The sequence below is a fragment of the Corvus brachyrhynchos genome, unplaced genomic scaffold (assembly GCF_000691975.1).
Source record: "Corvus brachyrhynchos isolate BGI_N302 unplaced genomic scaffold, ASM69197v1 scaffold14, whole genome shotgun sequence".
Classification (NCBI taxonomy): Eukaryota; Metazoa; Chordata; class Aves; order Passeriformes; family Corvidae; genus Corvus; species Corvus brachyrhynchos.
The window spans coordinates 1264355-1289050 of NW_008239110.1; the positions used below are offsets into that span (position 1 = coordinate 1264355).

The 24696-nt window shown below is 37.2% G+C and overlaps 1 protein-coding gene across 3 annotated transcripts in view; it reads left to right on the forward strand.

Moving 5' to 3' along the window:
- Positions 1 to 24696, forward strand: part of FUT9 (fucosyltransferase 9) — a 103190-nt gene that overhangs the window by 72896 nt on the left and 5598 nt on the right. The window contains exons 2-4 of one of the 3 annotated variants that reach the window (XM_017739744.1): positions 121 to 214; positions 2654 to 2775; positions 21167 to 24696. The exon at positions 21167 to 24696 is cut by the window's right edge and continues 5598 nt beyond it. In XM_017739744.1, the coding sequence (XP_017595233.1) occupies positions 21175 to 22254 (1080 nt within the window). In that variant the 5' untranslated portion in view covers positions 121 to 214; positions 2654 to 2775; positions 21167 to 21174 and the 3' untranslated portion in view covers positions 22255 to 24696. The remainder of the gene's footprint in view (positions 1 to 120; positions 215 to 2653; positions 2776 to 21166) is intronic. The other 2 variants (XM_017739743.1, XM_017739745.1) reach the window with 2 other exon arrangements.

The following is a 24696-nucleotide window of genomic DNA, read 5'->3' on the forward strand; positions in this document are numbered from 1 at the left end:
ATGACCGAACTTCACATAAGTCAGCATGGAGAGGGGGAGGAAGGATATCTAATTGACATGTAGCTGACTTATGATGTCACAAGACATCCTTAAAATGTGTTTTGTTTCATTTTAAAACAGATATTTACCCCTTCTGCAGTCTGTCACATGAAGCTGCTGTATTCTAGGATGCATCACAGATGGAAGATCTTGTCTCCACAACAACAATGTTCTGGTGAGAATCACATTCTGTTACAGTAGTCAAGTATTTAAGTCTCACCTGTGATGCACAAAGACCTTAATTTCTGAATTCCTGCTTACAGCTTAGTTGTTAGGTTTCTTCCCTGGAAGATAAAAGCCCAAATCAAACACAGAAGGTATTTGGATTTGATTCTCCTATTTTCTAGAACGGCATTTAAGATATGCTCCTTACATTCCCCACCTGCCAATCCAGAAAGAACTGACCCTACTTCATCCACTTGCCTCCAAAAGAGGATTAATAACTCTATATTCCTAGAGGAAATAAGAAATAAGCATCTAGTCTCCCTACAAGACAGTTATTTCGTGAATTACTTACTGAGTAGTCTCTCTCCTCTAATATGAAAGTAGATTATACAACCAACTTACAAAATATGCCTAAATTTTGGAAGATTGAAGTCCCAATATAAAATGTCTAGGTTGGTTTTGAAAACAGTGATGGATTTCTAATGCATATGGATGTCAGGTGCTTTTAAAAACTGTAGCCTTAGTCCTTCCACAAATAGGATGCTAGTGCATTTCACCAAGCTTACTGTTTTGATGTGGGACTTTGTAGAATTCTGCAACACATAGCTAGAGCTGAAATTACACTTGTTCTCAAAACCATTAGTATGTACTAAACAAGGAATTTAATGTGGCCATCATCATTAGACTCACATAGTAAGAGTTAACAAATCTTTTCGGCGTAAAAGAGTTAATTTCATTAAGACTCTTTATATTTAATAAATTGCTAGTCAAAAATTAAGTGATTTATTTATATTCCATGTAAAACAGTTATAAAATACTATGCAAAACATCGTTATAAAATACTGTGTAAGAAGCTTTAAAAAGCTAATTTTATATATGTCTTTGCAGAGAAATGGAAGCACTTGCTGACCCTTAATATTTAATCTTCTCATTGTCACAACATCTTTTTTTTAACTTTTTTTTTAGCTCCCACAGAGAAGAGATTCTGAAAGAAAATAGAAATGAGTATTCATTTATCCTTATTATCCTTATAACTAAGTTTATAAAACAATATTGTGAGCTTACTATGAGCATATTAAAGTTATGATACAGAAAAAAATAATTACCTGTGATCACTGCTATAACTCATTTGTCATTAAAAAGATAGCTCTGAATTGGAAAATGTGTTTTGGGGGAATAATTTGAAGTAGCTGACAGAAGAAAACTGAAAAAGGAATTTGGGGTAACTTTTGCCTCAGAGATAGTGGGGTCCACCACAACCAAAAACTTTTATACCTTTAAACACTTAAATCTTCTCAAAAATAACATTTGTTAATGAATTTTAATAGCAACATGCTACAATGGCATAACTACACTGATAGTGCAGTAAGAAGTTACCATGGGACAGAACTCCATAAATACATTTTTTCTTTTTTCTAACATGTAACTGCTGCAGTCTACTTCTTCTTATTGATTTCTTTGGGTTTAGATCCATGCCAGCTAAAAAAGCATTTGAAATATCTCTGAAAGTAATGAATAGATGAACAGAGAATGCTAATTCTACTTTACTACTAAGTCTTTAAACATACAGTATACAAAGGGAGAGAAAATATAAAAATAATACCTGTACTGCACATCAGCTTGGGGCATATTTGCCTAGTCTGCTTTTCCTCTGTGCCCGTCAGTTTTATCCTTCTTCATATCATCTTGAGACTAAAAACTGCTTTGTCCAGGCTTTGAAGTCATACTAGAATAGAAATTGCATTTTCTCAACTTAAAAAACTTGGTGTCAAGAAAAGAAAGTGCATGACAATCTTTCAAACAGGAAAGCCTTTACACACAAGACCCATGTAGTATTATTATTACCTGTACATGCCTCCTGTGAGCAAAGTTCTGACCCCATTGCCCTTTTGTGCAAAGTAATAGAAGTGCCAATGAATTGTGATTCATAAGGACTGTTACAGTATCTATGCTGTATAAGATCTTTGCTGCATAGTGGATCTGGCCACACTCAAGAAGTGAGCCAGCTCTGCCCTGTGTTGTTTTTCAGGGCATCAGTGCAGTCAGCCCACCCAAAGCCATGCTGAAATGTTGGGTACATCATCTCAGGTAAATTACAGCTGGTGCTCACATGGTATCTGAACTAAAATGATTTATTTTGGTCTTACTTGGAAAGCAAACACATTGCAGCTATAATCAGGGGATCCGGATTTGCAGAGATGCAAATCAGAGTTTCTTCTGCAATTACTATAACTCCTTTGTGCACTTGACATGACACTGAGATTAGGAGGTAATCTGATAGATCACTTTTTGATTTTTGCTTTTCCAGTCTGCTGAATCTCATCTGTGCTGATTTGCAAGTCCAAAGGTGTCACAGATCACAATTACTCACTTAACAGAGGTTTCAGTCAGTACAAGAGAAACAGTTACACAATATTAGTTACATGATAATTTCTGTGCTTACTTTCAGAATGCTGTACAAAGAAGGTGAGTCTCTTTAACTCCATTTTATGTTTGAGGAAACTAAATCAAGGCATAAGATCTGACTTGCCAGCGTCCCCCATCAGTTCTTTCAACATTCAAGCAGACCAGGTAAAATGTCATCAACACTCAAACTTATAATAGGATACTCTCATTTCTAATTTCTGTCAGAAGTGCCATCACAGCTTCTCTTTTATGGTAGCCTAAAGTACAGTTGTATATGTAAAAGAATTAAATGATATTTTAAAAGCATAAAGAAGTTTACACTGAAATAAACCTCTCGATTTTGGTGTAGAGGGAGATTTTATTTATGTAACAAATATTACATTTACAGCAAAATTTAATACAGACCAGTCATTATGCTTCCCTGTTTTCTTAAAAAAACAGGTTTGTTTACAGGTAATGTAAACATATATATACTATATATATATACTATATATACTATAACAGCATTTCCAAACCCAGGCTGTAGCAGTCAGCAATTCTTTGGGAGCAATGCTAAAAACTGATACCTTGATTAAGTAGTAAGAAAGAACTGTGGAAGAGACTAAAATGTGAATGGGGACTCCATGTGCATTTGGGAAGACTTGCTGCAGATCAATGTCCCATTCAGAACAGACAGTTTTGACAGTTCAGGAGGAGGTTTTTGCCCAAGAACAGATTCTAGATCTGAGAGCTCTGTAAGGATCCTAATTTCTTTTTTCTTTTTTTTAATAAGAGAATAAGGAAACAGACACTTTTAGCTATTTAGAGCATAAGTAGTTCTGAAACTTTAACATCTTTCCCCAGAAGAATATAAGTTCCACATATTTTTACAGTTGCACAAAATAAACATATTCTTCATATTTCTTCACATTTTAGGAGTGAGGACAGCAGTTTAAGAGAGGCTGACAAACCCCAGTCATTGCTTTCTTCACCAAATGTGCAAACAGCAATGTGTATACCATTCCTGGGAAAAGGAAGAAGGAGTGTTCTCACTGGTAGAGAAGTCAACAGAGGATAGGAGTCTAAAATTCATGGATCATTTTAGGAGAAAAACAAAAAAATAAAAATGTGAAGAAAATACTTCACCACACATGCTAAATAACATAGCCTTAACGTGCAGTAAAACAGGACAGGAGCATCTAATCAATGGAAAATTTCTCTGAATTAGAGAGAAGTGTTACTTATTCTGTAACAGTAATAGACCTGTTCAGACCATATTCATTCTACACCTCTGATGAGTTCCAAATCACAGAGAGTATCACTCAAGTATTTTTCCACTCTGGGTCTACTCAATTGTTAAACCAGTTCCTAACGAAGCATTGCAGCCAAGCGTATCCAGCGCAAGTTTTGCTCCAGACACAAAATAGTCTGCAGTCATGGTCCAGACTCATGGGGCATCAAAAGAGGGGGAAAAAAAACGGTAAGAAAGAGCATTTTTTCAAAACTATTTCAAACCTTCCACATTAAGAGTTCTCTGCAGTGAGTTCTTTATACTCTATTGGAAATAGCAGCGAAACTCAGGAGCTGTTTTCCTACAGTCTCATAATAGGATTTTTTTCAATCAGTACTGTATTTTTTCATTTTAGTTTTTGGGGTAGAACACATTACTTTTTCAAGCTTTTCAGCACAGCTGTGATTCCTAGAAATGTATCTCCTTTGGAAAATGGAAGCTTTGTGTATGCACAGGGCTGCAGAACCCAGGAACCTCAGGCTTCCTGGATTTAGGTTTACCATGAAATTGAATCAAAAACAATGGTGAAAACATTTTTAATAAGTCTATGGTGTGGGAATTTTTTTGTGTATGAATTAATATGTATCTATGGAAGCATACAGGAAAGATACTAAAAGGCATTAATTATATTGGTTTTGCTCTTTCTTTACCATCCTTCAATGTTGTAGGGTCCCAGGAGTGAGATGCACTGAAGTCTGGCAATTCTCATTCATATTTAACTGTTCCTCAATATCTGTCTAAGCCAGAGCAGTTCATAGGTATAGTTTCCTGCCATGTCTAGTTGTTCATATCTATGTTCTGTAGAGGGGCTGGGAAGCTGAACAAGCTAGGATTATTTAAAGATGTTATTCAGCTGCTTGATTGCAATAATGCTGCTTCCCTCATCACAGACATTTTGATTGGAAATCTGCAGTGAGAGTCACAAAGGACAATGTTCATGTAATTAGGATGCTAAAATGACAGTGACAGAATGTTCGTTGAGCTGTGGGAATGACATTTAAATAGTGGGTTTCATACTCTGTATTTACCACGGAAATACACCTTCAGACTTATGATGCGCGATAACAAACGTCTGCCACCCTTATTACAGAGAAAGTGGGGCTTATTATTCAGGGAGTAACAACAGCTTTCAAAGAAAAAGGCAAAGTGCTGGTCAATGAAGACCAGGAATGTCATATTTGTTCTTCCCCTGTCTTTTTGCCCTAGGGAAAAAGTCTCTGTTACCCTATCCCAAGACTCTGTTTGGAATTATTCTCCATAGGAGATGTTTCCATTAAAGTTAAAAGGGAGAGGGCTAAGAATTGCATTCACTGTATCATTTATTTATTAAGCTTCCCTTTCTTTGCTTTATCTAAATGATTTTTCTCCTTGGCAGCTACAGAAGGAATTACTTTAGTGTGTTGTACTCAGTTTGATAATAGTTATATTCTATATCATTCTGTGGTTTCACTATGCTTCTTTTTGTGGCATCATAACTTGACCAGTTTGGAGTATAGACATCTTGATAGTTTAGTGGTCATATTTATACTGTGGCCAACCAAAAGGGATTGTTTGAGAACAGTGATTCCCAATTACATACCCATATTGAAAGTTTACAAATATATATATGAACATATTAAAAGTGAGGTCCAGTATCGAACCTCACTAAAGATCAGAACAGGAGCAGGTAGATGTTGGGCCAGATCCAGGCTCTGGATCATGCTGAGGAACATGGGAAAAAGCAGCTTGATTCAGAGCATCTTTGTGGTCACAGTGCTGTCACCTGCAGCCAGAGTCCTCCAGAAGATCTGTGAGAAATGTGAGGAAACTGGGTTTGGGAGCAGACAGAGCTGATCACAATCAGAAGAACATAATGCCTCTTACTCCAAATGAGTTATTTGCATGGCAATATATACAAAGTCTACAATCACAGGTCCAGAAAGTGTATGCAAAATAAAGTGCTATAACCAAATTAATGGGATTAGCTCATTAGCTGGATAACAATTACACCTGAGAATGTCAGTGATTAGATCCTGCAGTCATTTTTAATTTGGAGTGTCTGCTGCTGGGGTAATGAGGTCTAACTCTAGTAATGAATGAGTAGAGTGAGGCTGGTACAAAATGCATGAAAGATTAAGAGCCTACATGAAATATCAGGGATGTAATGCATCCTGCACCATTACTCCATGAAAGTAACAGTAGCACCCTTGGTGTAGACACTGGTAGGCATGGAAATTAATTCTGTGTAGTAAATAACATAGCAAAGGCATGATTCTTCAATTCTGATTCAATAATACAGAATAAATAGCACAATAGGACATACATATAATATGTCTTCAACAGAAAAATAACTATCAAGAAACTGCCTCTCTTCTGCCACCTTTACTGTGGGTGAGTCTGGAGATCCTGTCTCTCCTGCATACTCTCGAAGTCTTAAGGCTTCCAGTTCTTTAGCATTCCTTGTCTGACCACTGATAATCTTTCCCCTTTCTCAGAGGAACAGTACACAAAGAAAAAAAATGCAATGCTTCCAAGTCCTTTTCTCTCAGTCTTCTCATAGGTCTTTATTCCACTAATTTCCATGTATGAAATAATTGTGGGATTAACATGCTGGGCCCTATAAAGAATGCTCAAATTTCTGCTGATGTAACTTAAAATATGTAAATGCACAGTAAATAATAAACTCTAAATGATGACAAAGGATAGGAAAAGAGGTATTGGCAGTGTTATTTGGATAGTTCAGTTAAATGGTTTGTATGTTGCTGGAGCTGAAAGATTTCCCTAGTTTTTTCTAATTCTGAGAAATCAAAAGGGTCTGACATTGCCCCAAAAAGAAAAGGAGTAAAGATGAAAACTGGATCAGAAGAATGATGAAAAGGGAACAGTAGAAGGGAAAAAGTAAGAGAGAGGCAGTTAAGAGAGTGGATCAATCTGTTGGTAGAACCATGATGTCTGAGGTTACAGCCATAAGGAGACTCAGAAGCATTGTACGTGTGCATGTTCAGGAACAAGCTCTTTAAGGCAGCTCCTTTGAGGTGCCCTTACCTGAAAGCTTAGGGGACACTGGGAAGCTTAGGGGACACTGGTACTCCTGAGGGTACTTGCTGCTAGAGCGACAGTTGCTGGATTGTCTCCTGATAGAAACTACTGATTACTCAGGCTATGTCTGTATCAAGGTGAGATACATTTCTTCCCCCCTTACTTTCCTTTAGAAGGTAATTCAGTAGTACAGCTCATGAGAAGGATGTGATGCTGTTGTCATATCCCATTCTGACAGCATGTGACAGTGTATATCTCTCTCTGCCAGGCTTGACAGCAGAAGAAATCTTCCAGCCACTAAGGGAACCATGAATTGATAGCTGGGATGACTTTTTGTCCTCTGCAAATTTTTGTGACATTGAAATGCTCCCTTTTTGTTCAGGGCAAAATTGAAATCTTTCAAACAAATCTGTCCCTAATGAGGTCCACTGACATTAAAGTAGCTTTGGGCCTCCCTGAAAATTTGTTTAAAATATGACAAAAAAACATCCCTGAGAAAATGTTAACAAACTCAACATTCTCAAGGTAGATTTTTGTCTTGACAAACTGATAATGGAAAAAAATTTAACATTTTTTGATCAAGTCTCTTTGAACTTTCATAGATCATAACATAGTTTTATGCACAATACATCAAAATGCAAAATCATTTGAGAATCAGTTTATTAAGAGAGAAGAGGAAGCAAAAGACACAATTCATCTTGTCCAATGAAAATAAGAATGTCATTTCCACCATAGTTTATAGCTTCTGTCCAGTAAATCTGAGTTTTCCCTCCACTAGCAGAGAACAGGTTATCACTGAAGGATTTTGGAAAAGGAATAAAAAAATTTGCTCTTCATTTCAAACAATTATAGCAGTGGAAATGTTTCTATTGTTCTTAAATTTTGTAAATCAATCCATTCCAAAGATAAATTCTGTGCCCTGTTTGCCTGCATGCTATCCTTTTTATCTAATTTTCCTTATATGTGGCAGTTAAATAAAACAGTGGTGTAAAATCCCAAAGGGAAAATAAATCCAGCTAGAATAATCATATTATCAACACATCAGCACTGCAAAACTCTGTCTTGCTTCCTTGCACAAAATGACAATTTAAAGTATCTTTCCAGAAGTCTCCTGGAGATTATCGTATTTTCTTCTCTATTTAGGATTAAAAAAAAATCTTAGACAACCTATTTGAAGTCTCCTAGTGAAATACTTACAGTTCAGTTCAGCATTATATGCCAGTTTCAGAGAGGCTGGAGTGTAATTTATTTCATTTTACTTTCATCAGCAAGTCAAGTTCATCCATCCAAAACCAGTTTCTCTGGATGCACACATTTCATTTGTTATCATTTTGAGTAGCACGGAGTGCAGTCAAATTCCAATATCTGTCAATTGCACACAAGTACTGTTAAGTAATCTTTTACTTTCTATTTAAATTCTTACACCATGAACACTGAATAAATGCTTGCTTGGCATTCAAACAAACAGCTTAAAGCAGAAAAACTGCCTTTAAACTGTAAGGAATTTTCTAACTATTTGATGAGAATCTGAAAACTCTATTTTCCAGTTAATATTAAATTACTTGGAAACTATAAAAAAGTATTCTGCACATGTAGTTACGCCTCTAAAAATCCAGAGTAACTCAATTTTTAAAAATACTCCTCTGATCTTCATAGTCTTTATCATTCATTTGTTGTACCAAATTCTACTTACATTTTAATCTTTCCTTTTGGCATTGCAGAACAAAATTTCAGAACAATAAATAACAAAACCAGATGCTAAGGTGTTGAACATGACCTAGGAACCTAAATAACTGAGAAAATAAAACAGAAGTTATGTAGAAAAAAGCCTTAAAAAGGCTTCATTATAACATGTTCCTAGAATTTTTTATTATTTTTTTAAACATGCTCATAAATCTTAGACATCTGTATTGGCAACTAAAATTAATCCACTAGAAATAGCTGGTTGAAAACAATTATGTTTGTCTTATTCATAACTCAAAACCTTAATGAACAGAAGACTTGAAAGAAACTGACTGGTAATAAAAAAGAAGTTGATAATAATTGCTGACGCTGAAAATGCAAAAAGGGACAGAATATGAATGAAATCTAAATTGGAATTTAAGAATCATTTCTCTCTAAAGCTTTCTATTCATATCAGCTATATCAATAAACATACTTGTTTGCTTAATGGGGAGTAAATTCACCCAATTCCCTCATGACATATTTCATCAGAATTCTAGTCTGAGCAACTGCCTTCTCTTCCTTGCAAGACTTTTTCCAGAAATCTAAAGGCATATTTCCCATCTCCAGCTATTTATATAGAGGTTTCATGTATCTTATGCTGTAAATAATTTTGAGGATAAAAAAACCCCTTGGACAAAAGGGTTAAGGCACATAAGAAAGAAAAATATTTTATTTCTCCTATAACAATAATACCTGTCTCTGCTTTCTGCCTCCTTTTCCCATCCACCCATCCCTGGCTCAGTGCCTCAGTGAATTCAGCACTCTGTTTCCCTCCCTTCTATTTGCCAGGATGGCAGTAGTAGTGACTCCTTTGCCTTCTGCACCCACTGGCTGTCACAGTGCAGCACATCTTGTCAGGACGACACAGCAGTAGCACATCTCATTAGGCCACTGCCTCTGTCCAGGGCCAGCAGCTTGGGCAGTGGTTCCCTAAACATTCATAAGTTCATCATGTGTGTGGGGGTGTGTGTGTGAGTGTGAGCATCCTACACAGGTAGAGATGTATGTGAAGGTATGGATACAAAGAATATAAAGCATAATTATAAAATACATTTCGGGGAATCTAAGTAATTAAGTGTGCTACAAATACCACATATATATTGTGTGTGTACATATATATATATAAAAGTATCCATACAAGTATATATTTATATTTATATTTATAAAATGTTGCAGGTGTGAAAATGGAGAAAAAGGTGATTTAATCTTTCCTTAACCGTTACTAAAAGGTGTTTACATCTTTCCTGAAGTTACAGATTGTGTGTGGCAGTGTATTTGTGTGTATGAGGGAGAGTGTTCATTACCTGTACCTTGTTCCAGCTTTTAGATTCCCTTACATCTGTCTTGCTGTCTCCTGAGTTGCCTTAGGTTTTTTATTTTTCAGTTAACTTTAATCACAAAGGAACAGCTTTTGAGCTCTCTCTTCTTACATGTTGCTGCAATCCACTGAAAGAACAAAGCCTTAACCTTACTGAAATTAATAGGTTTTCCAGTGTTTCCTTGAGCAAGATTTCATCTCTGATACTTCTTGTCTTTCAGCAAATCCAGATTTGCTGGTAGAATTTCAACTATAGTTCTGCGAAAGGGTTGTGGCTTTTCTTATTTTAAAGATCAAGGGGTCATTGACTTTAATCTGATTAAATCTTCCATTTCCCTGTACTAATTTACCTCAATAAAGAAGATTTGGATGTTTTCAGAGATTTGAAACAAAGATACATAAAAAAGATATCTGATCGGAATAAATGTGATATGACTACTTTCTGGTGAAATTTGTTCGAAGTAAAATATTCTGGTTAACAGATTCAACTTTTTTGATGCAAATTTAAGTCATAGTTGTCAAATACTTGCTAAAATTTTCATGATACTGTGAAAGTTACTTTTTCTTTCCTGGGCTTGATTTCCACCCCTCTTCTACTCTTCATAAAGCAGTTTCAGTAATAATTTTCTGATTGTGCTGTGATTAAAACTTTATGCTTGCAAAATTCCAAAAGATTCTTTAGGGAAAGGCATTTCAACAGTGAAAGTCTTGTTATTACTAGAGCTGAATTTATTTTGCTTCTATGATTCTCTTAATTGGTAGATTTGAAAGTATTTTATTAAAGGAAAGTAGTCTCACACTATAGGTATCTATGAGACAGAAAGTGATTAGTGCCTAACTCAAATTAAATTCTACTCAACTAAACTTGGGTTAAACTGATAAAAGAGCCAGGAAGTTCTCCTACCACTTTGTTCTATGTCCTATTTATTAGACTTCTCAGGGCACCAGCAGGCTCTAATTGCCTTGGTAAAATAATGCTGTCCTTCAGCAGACCAATGTGCTTGTCAGTGAGATAAAGATTCCCTAACATTATTATTATTGCTTTTGATTAAACTTACTTTAGGAGGGCTTACAATAGACATGTATTCTAGCAGAAATTCCATTTAATTTGGCTGGGAAGAAGTCTTTGTGGTAATTTAACATTCGTTTTATGTGACATTTGACCAAAACTGACCACAGAGATCAAAGGCTGCCCTCAACAACCACCACGTGCTGAGCATTAGCAGGTCTGGTTGTTAGCCCAAAAGTTTCTTTAGGGTGCCTGGAACACCCACCTAGTGCAGACAATCTGTTGGGCACCACAAACAGTGAAAAAGGCTGCCCAGGACAAGACGGATGTGTCTTCCTCCATCCTTCACCAAGACACATCAGCGCTCTAAAGGAATGGGTCCTTCTTGGGGTTCAGAGCTGGGAATCCTCCCTTGAGAGCAGGGATCTAGTCCCCTTCTTTTATGAAGAAGTTAGAAAGTTACACCTTCTAGAACACAGCCGGAAAATTATTCATCCAAAATAAAGACCGGTATTTGTGGTCTTTCCACCAAAGGAGATTTAAATTGCCTCTTCCACCTTCTCTTTACAGGGTTGTAAACTGCCTTGGGAAGGAAGCTGTCTCTACCTTCTACTGCTGGAGATATGCCCCTGGGCATAAACCATTGGGGAGTCAATAGGCAGGAGACAGGAAGAGGTCAAAAGAAAATAGTATTGTCTTGATTAGCAACTAGGCCTCCAATGAGGAGAAAAGGATTGCTCATGTCTATTTCTAAAGCTCTTCACATATTGTAAAATTGGCAGACATTGTTGTCCAGGAGCTAGGAAATCTTTAAGGAAATAGAAATATCTAGGTCTGAATCACTTCAGGCTGAAAAAAGATTCATATCTAATAGGTCATAGCTTCAATTGCTGCATAAAGGGACTTCATCTTATGCCTGTTTCCTTTAAATTCAAGCAAACAAAAAGCAGCTGTTACCAGTGCATTTAAGATGGAGTCTGCTCTTGTAGGCACATCTATATCCTTAGGGCTGAGAGCTGGGGTAATAGCTAGTTTATCGATTTCGAATGGCCCTTCCTCATGAAGAATGAGCCCCTTCTGGGGATGTGCTGGCACCAGGCAGCTAAGAGCTCAAAAGTCTGAAAGGCAGAGGGTCAGAGAGAGTTTAATCATGACCAGTACTAAAAGACAAATGGTTTCAGGGTTGCAGATACCAACATTTCCTCTGATCCCTACTAGTAGATCCTGTTTCTGGTTTGGGGCCTCTTAGGACTTGGGACAGCCTAATCAACCAGGGATTTAGGTTCCTCTTAACATTTTTGTCATCAAATTAGTCCTACCCACATTTGCTAAACTGTATTAGCTGCATGGATTCACAGTCTGTTTGAAAAGGCAATGGCCTGCCATCACTTTTTTTTGCACCAATGTCCTTAATGCAAAGGAATACCGAATTAAGTGCTGCTGACCTCATACTAGACCCCTTTTTTTAATCTTTTACAGTTTATTTTCCTTGCTCTCTTTCTTTCTTTCTTTCTCCCTGTGTTTCCTCCTACCTATCTCTGCAGACTTTCTTTAGAAAGTTACTTTCGGAGTAAGATTGCTATATAAAGCCTTTCATTGTAGGAAAGGCTTTCCACTTTTTCAATGCCTAGTTTTAATAGGCAGTAAAGTTGTACCAGAGAAAGACTATGGGCTGCAAACCTTAAGATGGAAAAAAGACCACTTGGCAAATTCCATTTCTAAGATACAGTAAATAATTTTACCTTGAATTGTTACTGTAGTGGCAAAAATTTCATTAATTCATTATGGAATTTTTTTCTCTATTAAGAGTAGAATAATGTATGCCACTAAAATCCAGTAATTGAACATTAAAATCAAGTGCAAATTGGACATTAGAATGAAACTTAGACTGCAATTATTTAACTTCTCTTTTTAACCAGGTTAAAAGGAAGACAATAAGCTAAGAAATAGCATATAGCTTGAGCCTTTGCAAAAGAAGTATGATCTCTGGACTAACTGCTGGTCTGTTTTTTACAATGTATTGTCAGCAGCCTGTGCAGAATATTCTTCATTCCCGTGTGCTAACCTTGAGTTGCTCTCAAAGGCATCAGGGTATGTGTTAACCTGGACAGTAAGTAGTAAAAAGAAAACATCACCTTAGAACATGTTGGTGTTTGTAGCTACTGGAGGATTTTTTCAGACAATTGTTCCTTCAACCCATTCCTCTTATGTATTTGCTATTTCTTCACTGAAGGACTTCAGGTTTTTTCTTTTCTACAGAAAAAGTCTCTTCAGTGACTTTGTTAAGCTTTGTATTTCTCAGCTTGTTATACTTGTAGTTCCAGCTGTCTGCTCTTCCTTTTGTTACGCAAAGAGACACTCCAAGAAATTAACAACTGCTTTCTCTCAACTTCAATTTTGTTTTCTCAGAAGAGTGTGCAGTTTGAGAGGTTGAGGGATTGTTAGTTTTTCTTGTTTTACAATATACACTATCTAAAATAGATATGGTTTTTCAAATATGCTTTCATTCTTGTTATATCATGCTTTAGGCTTTGGGGGATTATTTTTTTTGTTTCAATTTGTGTGTGTGCATATGTTTAAACTTCTTATTAGGAAAGTTTCTGAATTTACTTTTTGTGGATCTTGATCTTTCTCTCTGTGTTTGAGTAAAGATGCACTTGGATCAGATCTTAAAAGTCTTCTGTTGTTGTTTTCAGTGTCCAAACTTTATAGAATAGTATAATTTTTATAATGAGTTACTAATCTTGCTCCAGCAAGACAAATATTTCATTCAAGAGTCTTGTTTTATAATCACCTTCTATCTTACACTTACCAGTTTGGGTTTTTTTAAATATTTAGTACTACCAACACAAGTCATCTTGAAAACATAGCTGTTGGTGCACAATGAAAATGATTGGTGCTGTTTTTCCATTCTTCCAATTAGTGCTGGTGTCCTTACACTCACAAGTGCTCTACAATCCATCACATATTTGGATTGCATTTTTCCCAGATGGAAAATAACCAGCCATAGTTTCTGGCACTCACTATATTACAATATGAAGGATTTGTACTCTCTATACACAGAATCTAACCTGAAGCTTTGAGTCATTGATGGGCTTTTAAGAAAGCTGGGTCAGTGAGGAGTTCTGCTCAAGGCATTTAGACAACAACTAGCAGAACCTGGATGAGGACTCTTGGCCATCCTGAGTCCTGTTGACCAATGCTTAGTTACTTCTTAGCTCAGAATAGTCAAGAAACTCAATGCTGTTGGTTGTATTTGTAAAACAAATGCCCATCCTTCCACTCTGTGAGGAAAAAAAAAGGCTAATTTGCAAAGAATATGGACATATTTTTTAAATTAGGCCTATAAATTATCACCTCTCTTCTCTGCTTTGACTCTAGTAGTAAATGGCATTCTCCCACTCAGCCACAGAGCAGACTGAAACTGATTTGAGTGCTTCAGTTGCTTTCTTTTCTCTCTAGGGCTGTTGTTGTCTCACTGGCAACTAGTATCCATAGCACAGAAGACATGGCAAATTAAAGCAAGAACACGTACCTGCATCCTAAAAAGCAGTTATACCAGTACAGATCCCAAACCTAGAGGTATAATGAGTCTTTTAAGGAAAAGGTGCTAGGCAAGCAGAGAAGTGAAATGTTAAGTAGAGATCAGATTATGGGGATTTTATGGTATTTCTTAGAGGTCTCTCAGGCTTTCTTTCCTGGCTACAGAGCTGTCTCACAAGTTCTGTTGCCACTGGCAAAATCCTCAGATCTATGAAGTTGTAGCTGCAAAAAAAAGGCAGCATTTAATCTCAATTAAATTTTTTTAGCTTGCTTATGCAGCAAGATACAGCAGTGTAACTACTGCACCTAGCCTCTAATCATATCTACACAAACAGCTGGTGGTCAGAGCTCCAAAAGCCTTGCTTTGCCACAGAACTAATATACCCTACTGTAAGTGCTCAATATTATAAGTAGGCATCCTCTGATTTTTCCTGATTCTGATTTATCTTCTTCGCAGGAGGAGGTGTTTTTCCACTATACAAGGGAAATACATATTAGGAAATCAGCCAGAAGCAACTGTGATTTTTTGATGGGGAGTTTAGCTCATCATTTTCACAGCCACTGTGGGTTAATCAGGGCTTTCTGGTGGGCAGGTGGCCATCACAAATACATAGCTTGTGCAGGTATGTTATTCATATTTCAGCTGGCCAGCTGCACTTTTACAAGCCAGTCACAAAGCTGCTGAAGAGCTCTTTCTGCAATTCTGGCAGAATCAGAGAGAACAGCAGTTTGCTGTTCCCAAACCACATGGAAAGAAGGGAGGAAGAGACCACTTGCTTTTGGAGCACTTTTCTTTGATCAGCTTCATTTTGTGCAGAGCCTTTTCAAGGCTTTTGAGAGAGGGATGGACTGGCTTGTGCTGCATAACTAGGACGAGCTTTATATTCAGGAAGATAAAAAGCTCTTTCCTGACAAGACAGATAAAGTTTTCTGCTAAGCTACAGTGGCGAACAACTCCATTTTCTATACCCAGCACAATATGGAAAGCCATCATCCCTTTCACAGATTACTGTCGGTCATAAACTAGCTGTGATGCGGACAAGCAAATGTGGAAGTTAAGGTAAAAAAGGTTCTTTCTTTGCATGTTACCAAGGCTGGCAATGCTGCTGAGCTTCTGATCACTTTGCTTGCATTTATTTTCCAGTTGTGCCAAGGGAAGGGATGGAGAGTACTCCTGTACCCTCTGAGAAAAACTTAAAAGCTCATGATTAGAAAGCAACACAGCTGCCATGTGGAGTGTCCTGACACTAACTCCAGATTGTCTGGAAAAGTTTCTTGCTGAAAGGACTTTATTTTTTTCATATGTGGCGGTGCTGGTGGATATAGAGTCACTCCCGTATGGACAGCAGTGCTTTAGCCATTTTCCTCTGCTGTTCTGAGAGACTCTGTGTCCCTGGCTAATGTCTTTTGCTGTACAGTTGGATCACAGAAAGAAACCACTGAGCTGTTGCATAAGCAGCTGGACAATGACAGTGTGTGACTGCCATGGAGGGAAGGAGAGGATAGATGACAATCACAAGGAAGGCTGGGGGCTGCTGAGCCATAGCAGGATGCTGTGCGTCACCTAGAAATTTGGAGAAGGAAGCTGAGAATAGGGTAATAGGGTTTTCTTCAGTAACGGGTCAAGATTCAGATATTCTCAAAAGAAGTAGCAGTACCCCATTGTACTAGCAATTGACAGGAAGATTTAGGTTTAGCCTTTGAAAATAGGGACTGTGTTGTTGCTGTTCTCCACATAGTTTTTTACTTCCCTTCACATTTTCACTCTGTACAGTGTGCCTACTTCATAGTTTGCAGACAACTTTGAAGATGGGGGATGTTTTTACCCATTTATTCAGCAATTCTTTGCAGTTTTAGACTGCCAGTTTGTGTTCTTATTAGGTGCATTTTATGAGAATCTGTGTTTAATATTATGAGCACAAGGCAGGAAGGAATCAAGTGAGGTCAACCTAGCCCAGCCGTAGGACCTGGGGACACAGTCTGATCTCTTATTGCTTAGTGGTGCTTGTGTAACCTGTTCTTACCAGTCTCCAGTGACAGGTTCTGCTCCATCCCTAAGCAATCTATCCTAATGGCTACCTGTCCTTGGGGTGCTCTTAGATCATTTTTCTAAAACTGTTCAAAGTATAAATTACCACAGCTGAATAAAATGATTCCATACTGTTCTCAGAGTGCAAATACACAAAACTGGAATCTGTGGAATTAACAAATAACCCGAAAACAAAGAGGGTGGAGAGGGGAAGAAAAAGAATGTTGTAAACAGTAGAATAAAAATATGCAGTCTGAGATCAGCAGCTCATTCAGCTTTCAGCCTTTTAACTCTGTGCAGCTCTGTTGAGCCTTTTCATACTGGACTGTTTTCAGAAATCTGTGGACAGGCATGGAAATGTGTGGAAGCAAGCCTGTGTTTGGATGGTGGGGGAGAAAAAATCCACTGTTCTGGTTGCAACAGAGGAAGCATAACTGGGAGCAGTGAGAGTTAATTCCAATAAAAAGGAGCAGTCTTCAGTTTCAGAGAGCTAAAAGCAAAAGCACTTGGGGGCATGTCCATACAGCAGTGACTTGGAGATAAGAAGTTACACACTGGCTATCCTGAGGCAATCAGGTTTCCTTTAATACGGCAGGTGAAAAAACTCCAGCTAACTGGAAGTGTGCTCTAAGAAAATACAGCTGTTAGCATAAATGCAGATATGCCATGGCCAAGGCAGGTAAAACATGCCAGAGAACAGGGAGAGCAATCTCAAATGAGCCTTCTTTCTAACAATAACAATTGTTTGCTTGTGATTCCTATCAGTTCCCACTGCATTCAACTGTGTTTTTATAGCCCAGGAGGATCTACCTAGCCTGTCAGCTTCTAAAGGTACCTACCTCTGACACCTTTTTTAACCTCAGTGTCCTTCTGCTCTTCACCCACTCTGATCCCAGGAGCGATCCTCAGAGACTATCTTGAGGTTATTAAGTACTTCTGCTTGACAGATTCTGAGACCAGCTGGTGGTGAAGACAAGAGCCCTGAATGGTTAAAAATTCTAAGGTGTGAAAATAAAGTGATTTTTTATTCATTATATTCAGCGTCCACACTTCCAAGAATTTTTGCTCCATCTTTATTTTAAAATACTATCCTTTTCCTTTGGAAAATTTCAGTACTAGACTAGTAGTGAAAGTTATAACTCTGCAAGCACTGATATATTTTGGGCTACTGGCAAAACCTTGAGAAGCTGGAGAAATTGGTGTAAAACTAGGTGTAAAACTATACCAGGGAAATAGGCACTGATATTATTGACCAGAAAGGTTCTATTTTCTCTCCCCTGCAGTATTGCATAATCTTTCTGATGATCCATATCTGTCTCTTCTGGAAATATTAAAAAGTCCCAATTGCAATGAAGATACAATAAAACAGTTTCCATAGAAATCAATTTTATTTCTTAGGGAACATAATGCTTTCAAAAAACAGATATATTTCTGCAAGCCTTGTCTGGTATACTTGGGGTTAAGAGTGCTGATACCCCATTACTATCCCTCTGGTTTTGTTGCTGCTAAATGCAGTTGCTTGCTGATGGAATGCCAAGATTTGCACTTTAAAAGAAGCCTTGCTAAGTTTTATACTGAGAAAAACTGTCTTGTACTGATGAAATACTAGATTTTCGACTTGGGGAAAAAAAGGCACCTAGAAAATACTTGCTACACCACAGCATTCTGAAATGTACTTTATAACAAAACTATCAAAAGTACAGAATTCTTCCAGCTGGCAAAAATCTCAGTAAACACATCTCTTTGACAAAGTTTTCCTTTCAGACTCTGACATGCATGGGGGAGGGAATGCACAGAAAGGAAATTTGTGATTCTGCAGTAGAAGGAAAACCGTGAAAAAGGGTGAACTAAGGTCACTTGCCTGGATGGCTTGTAACAAATGTCTCCTTAGTGTCACCTTAATAATGAGAATTACAGTGGGATGTTAATGGTTATCTTGGGCACAAAAAAGAAGAACATAAATAAATACAGAAAAGACTCCCCATTTTGGAGAATATTATGGAAAAAAATAATCTGTGTATTCTAGTGCACCCTAATCTTTATGTCCCAGCAGTAGAGACAAGCTACTTCTCAAGAAAATCCCTTCCAACCCAAACCATTTTATGACACTTTGCAAATAGTATTTGTCAACAAGTGCTTACACATGCCTTCACTGTACTTACTGCTGCCTGACTGTGCACAGGACTCAGTTCCAAAAGCCATGAAAGCAGGGTTTGCTGGTCCATTCCATAGGTTCCTCAATCTGCCTTGCGAAGTCCAGAAGCCATTGCTTCTGTTGGCACTTCATCATGAAAAGTTGCTGCTATTGCCAGTATACATCTTAAGAGTTATTACTGGAGTTAACACAAAATGGAATACAAAAATAGAACTCCATGAAAAAATCCTGTCCAGCTCCTCAGGGTATAGGCAAGTGGTATTTTTAGGAGTCTGCTCAGGTCTTCTGCTTCCTTGCAATGACTTTCATTCAGTTTTTTAATGGGTCTTGCTTTCAGAACCCTTTTCCACCATCCCATTAGCAGTAGTTTCAGAGTGAAACATGCCAGTGATGCCAATAGATCTAACAGATCTGTGCATCTGCATAATGGACAATTAGTTCTCTGAATCCAAAGGATGCAGGACTATAAAGGACTATATGGCCAGGATGTAGCTAGCCTGGATGTAGGCTAGTGTTTTGGTAAAACACAAAATCTAAGAACCATGATCCCAGATCAAGAAGGGAGACATGAGTTCACAGGGCAGCAAAGCCAGGAGAGGAAATCAACCCAGAAGAGACAAAAGTAGGTAAACTCACCTGTTTAACACAGTCAGAGGTTACTATTGGTACTTGGGGCACAGACCACAGGTGATTATCCTCATATTGGCTCTACAATTCAGAAGCTTCCCACACAAATGCAACACCTTGGACAAGCTAGAATTTCAAGCAGAGAACAGAATACATAATATCTGGTCACTCCCTATGTAAAAAGAATTGTCATGTGGTGATGCAGGGGTTTGTTATTAGCAGACGAGCTTAGTGTAAAATAATCCTTATCAGAGATACTTGAGTCAAAGGGCTTTTAACTGGAGGGTGATTACTTTACAAGACACAATGTTAAAATCCTTTTCTAATTTTTCATCATCCTTTTCAATCCCTAGAAAATGATCAGCCCCTGTGAACAGACATGTTTCCCAATCTATTGTCCAAACTCAGCTCGCGCTATCCGTTCAGTGATAAGTTATACCTATTCTGTGTATTGCTTTCAATAGCACAGAAACAAAGAACAGCTTTACATGAATATCAGTTCAGCATCCTTTTTTTCATTGAGCTTCATCTCCTAGAGCTGCTCAACCTAAATCCCTTCTTCCTTAGAAATCCCATTCTTGCTCTCCCTGCAGTAAAGCAAGGAAACAGTCTTTGGCTCTCATAGGTCATAGCCTTCCTTCTAGACATATTTTCCAGCAACAATCAACATAGGCTAAAAGAAGCCAATGTAATTAATTTTTATATTTATATATACACATATATATATACACACACACATACATACAATATTATATATTTTTCTATTTATAGAGGTGGGATTTTTATAATTTTTTTTGTGGGGCTATCTAGTCAAGATAACAGAACAAAAATAATTGGAAAATGTACAGAAAAAGAAAACCAGACAAATTTTATAGTAATTGTAACTCACTGTAGAATCTACAGTGGGCCAGTTTATTCAGAACACTTCCTTCTGGTAACTGACCTCCCCTCCTTTTCCTTTGTGTGTCATAGTGCTCCATGGTTAACTGTTTTCAGGTTTAGAACATCTGTGAATTCTAGGGCTACATTCAGGATCAAAGGTTAGCAATTAGCAACCCATAACTTTGTTAGGTTTCTCAGGAACCATATGGAAGAGTAGTTCTGGGAAGAGATTGATTACTTCTCCCAGGAGGAAACAATTAGAGCAAGGACAAAGGAGGCTATATGGACTCCTCAGCCCTATTTCCCCTATTATGGAAAAATAAAGGATACCTCACAATGAGGCAGCTATCTCTACTTTTCCTAATTCTTAACACATAAAAACATAATGAAATGCATAAGGATATATTTTATATTCATTTGTCTTTATTTTCCTTTATGTTGGAAATATACTAAATATGTGGCTGCATAAGGAAACCCTCTATTGGTGCTTTCCTCCCCTAGGTTTTTAGGAGTCCTCTAGAGAAGGCATGAATGTTCATCCCTATGTAGCCAAGAGACATGAACTAGTTTTTGAACAAATGTGAATGGAACAAATCTGCAGCATGTTATACTTTAGACAGTCACGAGGATAGAATCAAAGGGTAATTTTGTCTGTCTTGTGTGTTCCAAATGCTTGGCCTAGGTTCTAAGCAAAAACACTTCTCAGTATATGCTGATTCACACCAAGTATGAGACATATTAAAATCCTTCTCTTAATTTGTTAGTGAGCTTTTAATGTGAAGAAGACAAATATTGTCACTTCGTCCTAGTGTTCAGGAACCCATGCCCTCCCCATTCAAAGGAAATTTCTGAGGTTGCAGCTCAGTGCTATTGACGCTCTATCCATTATGATGTCTGATTGTTTTAACAGGACATATATATGTAATTTAATACCTGATATTATTTTCTCTCTTTCTCTTCCTCTGTTTTTTTTTTCTCAGAGCAAATTATGACATCGACATCTAAAGGAATTTTCCGGCCATTTTTTATTATCTTCATTATCCTTGGTTGTTTCATGGCATTTATATTAATTTATATCAAACCAACAAATAGCTGGATTTCTGGTCCTATAGAATCAGCCAGTTCAGTGTTGAAGATGAAGAACTTCTTTTCTTCCAAAACTGATAATCTCAATGAAACTACTGTTTTGATCTGGGTTTGGCCTTTTGGTCAGACATTCGATCTAACATCCTGCCAAACTATGTTCAATATCCCTGGGTGCCATCTGACTATTGACCGCTCGCTATATAACAGATCCCATGCTGTTCTCATTCATCACAGAGACATTAGCTGGGATCTGGCTAATTTACCTCAGCAAGCCAGACCACCCTTCCAGAAGTGGATTTGGATGAACTTGGAGTCTCCAACTCATACTCCACAAAAGAGTGGCATTGAACACCTTTTTAACCTGACCCTGACTTACCGGCGTGATTCAGATATCCAGGTGCCTTATGGCTTCATGATGGTTGGTACGAGTTCCTTCGCATTTGAAGTACCAAGTAAGGAAAACTTGGTCTGTTGGGTTGTAAGTAACTGGAACCCTGAGCACGCTCGAGTCAAGTATTACAACGAGCTCAGCAAATACATTGAAATCCACACCTACGGACAAGCCTTCGGAGACTACGTCAACGACAAAAACTTGATTCCTACTATCTCCACGTGCAAATTCTACCTTTCCTTTGAAAATTCAATCCACAAAGATTACATTACTGAGAAACTTTACAATGCTCTTCTGGCTGGATCAGTACCCGTTGTATTGGGCCCTTCCAGAGAAAATTATGAGAATTACATTCCAGCAGACTCTTTCATACATGTGGAAGATTTTCTCTCCCCCAGAGAGCTGGCAGAATATCTTCTGATGCTTGACAAAAATAACAAGATGTATCTTAGTTATTTCAACTGGAAGAAGGATTTTTCAGTGCATCTTCCTAGGTTCTGGGAATCACATGCATGTCTTGCTTGTGATCATGTGAAAAGACACCAGGAATACAAGTCCATTGGAAATCTCGAAAAATGGTTTTGGAATTAATTTGTGTGTGTGTGTGTGTGCGCGTGCACTTTTTTGAAGAAGCCAGAAAGGACTTCAGTCCAAGTGGAGAGGGAAGGAAAAGAAGAAAAAAGGAAGGAAAAGAGAATCTCATGTCATGGTTTATCAGCTATTTTCTCCTGGCTATCCTATTTATATTTTGTAAGAGATTTTAAAAGATCAGCAGCAGCAGTCATCAGTACTCAGTTTCAAATTATAATAGAGGTACTAATTATGTACACTGAAGAATATTTGATTGCTTATTATAAATTTAAAACAAGATTTTCCACATTTTCTGTGAAACACATCCCAGTCTTATACTTGAAGTAGTCATTTTTAACAATTGTTTTTTATTTTTAACATTATATCCCTATTGTTTAACCTATTTGGAAAATAAGGAAAAAATTTTTAAATGTCAGAGAAAACTTTAAGAATATAATTTGTTGCTCCAGACTGAAATGTGTGTAATACTTCAAAAGACAGCAAAGTTTCATATGTTCATCTTGCATTTTATGAGCACAGTAAAGTACAATACCTAACATTATGGAAGTGTAATTAGTTGCACCCTTTTTAAGGGTAATGAACATAGAATTATAGTTTTTTAAATGTATTAGAATAGCAGACAGTCTTTGTTTCTAAACATGTTTCCCAAATTGTTCCATTATGTTGTTTTTTACCCTGTGAAGAAAAAAGAAGTCGTATTTAGAGAAGACGACCAATCCTGGTGACCAGAGTCCAGATTCATCCAAATTTTGAGTGTATTCAAACGTAGCCCTCAATGTGTCTCAAGTATTGTTAACCTGAACCAGGGCTCTAAGTGGTGTTACACTGATACAGAGGTAAACAGATTTTAACAAAGGTGTTTGATTACATCAGCCTCATGCACTGAATTCAACTGGTAATGATGGATTTTTAGAAGTAGTTTGCTGAGAAATTTTAGAAAGCTCTCTCATATAATTTCTTGAATAATAGTGAATTTTCCCCCAATTCTGTCAAGATCTGTTGAATTTTAACTGTAGCTGGACAAATTGATGTTATGATGCTAAGTGTGGGGAAAAAATTACTAAACAGTCAATTTTCTGAAAGAAATATGCTGAAATTCAGTAAATAAGCTATCATGCTGACATATAACCTTTCAACTTATTAACCAAATGAATTTTGGGATTTGAAAATATTTTATGTGACAGATATTAAAAATGCACTCTTCATAGCAACAATTGCTATCAATATTTGATAACATAAGTAGATTTTTAAGTATTAAATTTGCTCTAATAGCAAATACAAAATTGTGATGATTTTCATAATTGTTTAAAATGTCTGCTGTAAACATGTGTCATTTGATTTTACTACTTCTTTCAGCTAAGACAAATTTCTGATTGCCATATATATTCATATATACAAGGTTGTTTTAATGACATAAATGTATGGATATGTTTTGGTGTCAAATGGAAGCCAATCAGCTTGGATTTTCAGGTCAGAGTGCTACAAATCACACCTGCTACTGTAAAAAAGAAAAAAGTTAAACTGGAAAGACTTCAGCTTATAAGATGTATAAGACCATGATCAAGCAAAGTAATCAATCAAGTAACTAAGATTAAGTTTGCAGACAACCATGTTTCTTAAGTAAGGAAATGAGAGATAAATATTTAGCAAAAGATAAGGTGATGTGTCAGATTTTTTTTTCTTTTTATTCCAGGCTGGAATAGAAATCCAGAAGGCTATAAGAGTAATAGGTAAATTTCTAGAACCCAAAACCCCACGGAAAAGTTACAGAATCACTTCTGCTCTCCCTATGGTTTCAAAAGCTGTATTCTGATCCAGCTAACTTTCAATATACTGTGAATCACCTTAACTCACCAGCATTCTAGTATGCAGTAAGATGAGCTTACCTTGAAAATTCATGCAATACAACAAAACTGAGTCTTCTAAAAACAAGCTTCTGACATGGATGTAATGTCAGTAGTGTTTTATCATTTTGAAGGCAAGTGGCTATGGCTTACAGTCTGTCCTACAGGACATCATAACATTTTGTTTTCAGGACTGTGAAATTCTCAGTGACTGAACATACTGCTGGATTGGCTCGATGACCTGATTCCCTCAGTGCTGGAATTTGGAAGTTCTTTGCAATGATCTCAGTGGAAGGTGAATGTGCACAATCCTTCATTTCATTCCTCGTTTCAGATTGTGAGTTGTGCTGTGTGTTAGAAGGCCTTAGGTCGAATCAGAATGGTTTCTCAGCAGCAAGTCCTTACAGTAATAATGAGCAAGCATATATAAGATATATGCATTGTTACTACAAATATTGGTCAGTGGATACACAGGAAAGTTTTAAATATACCCTGATTTTTAATCCTGTAAGTAATGTCTTTACCTCTGTAAGCACAGGATCCAGTCAGCATGGCTAATCTTAGGCTGAATTTTAAGAAATGTGAAAGTCTTTTGCTG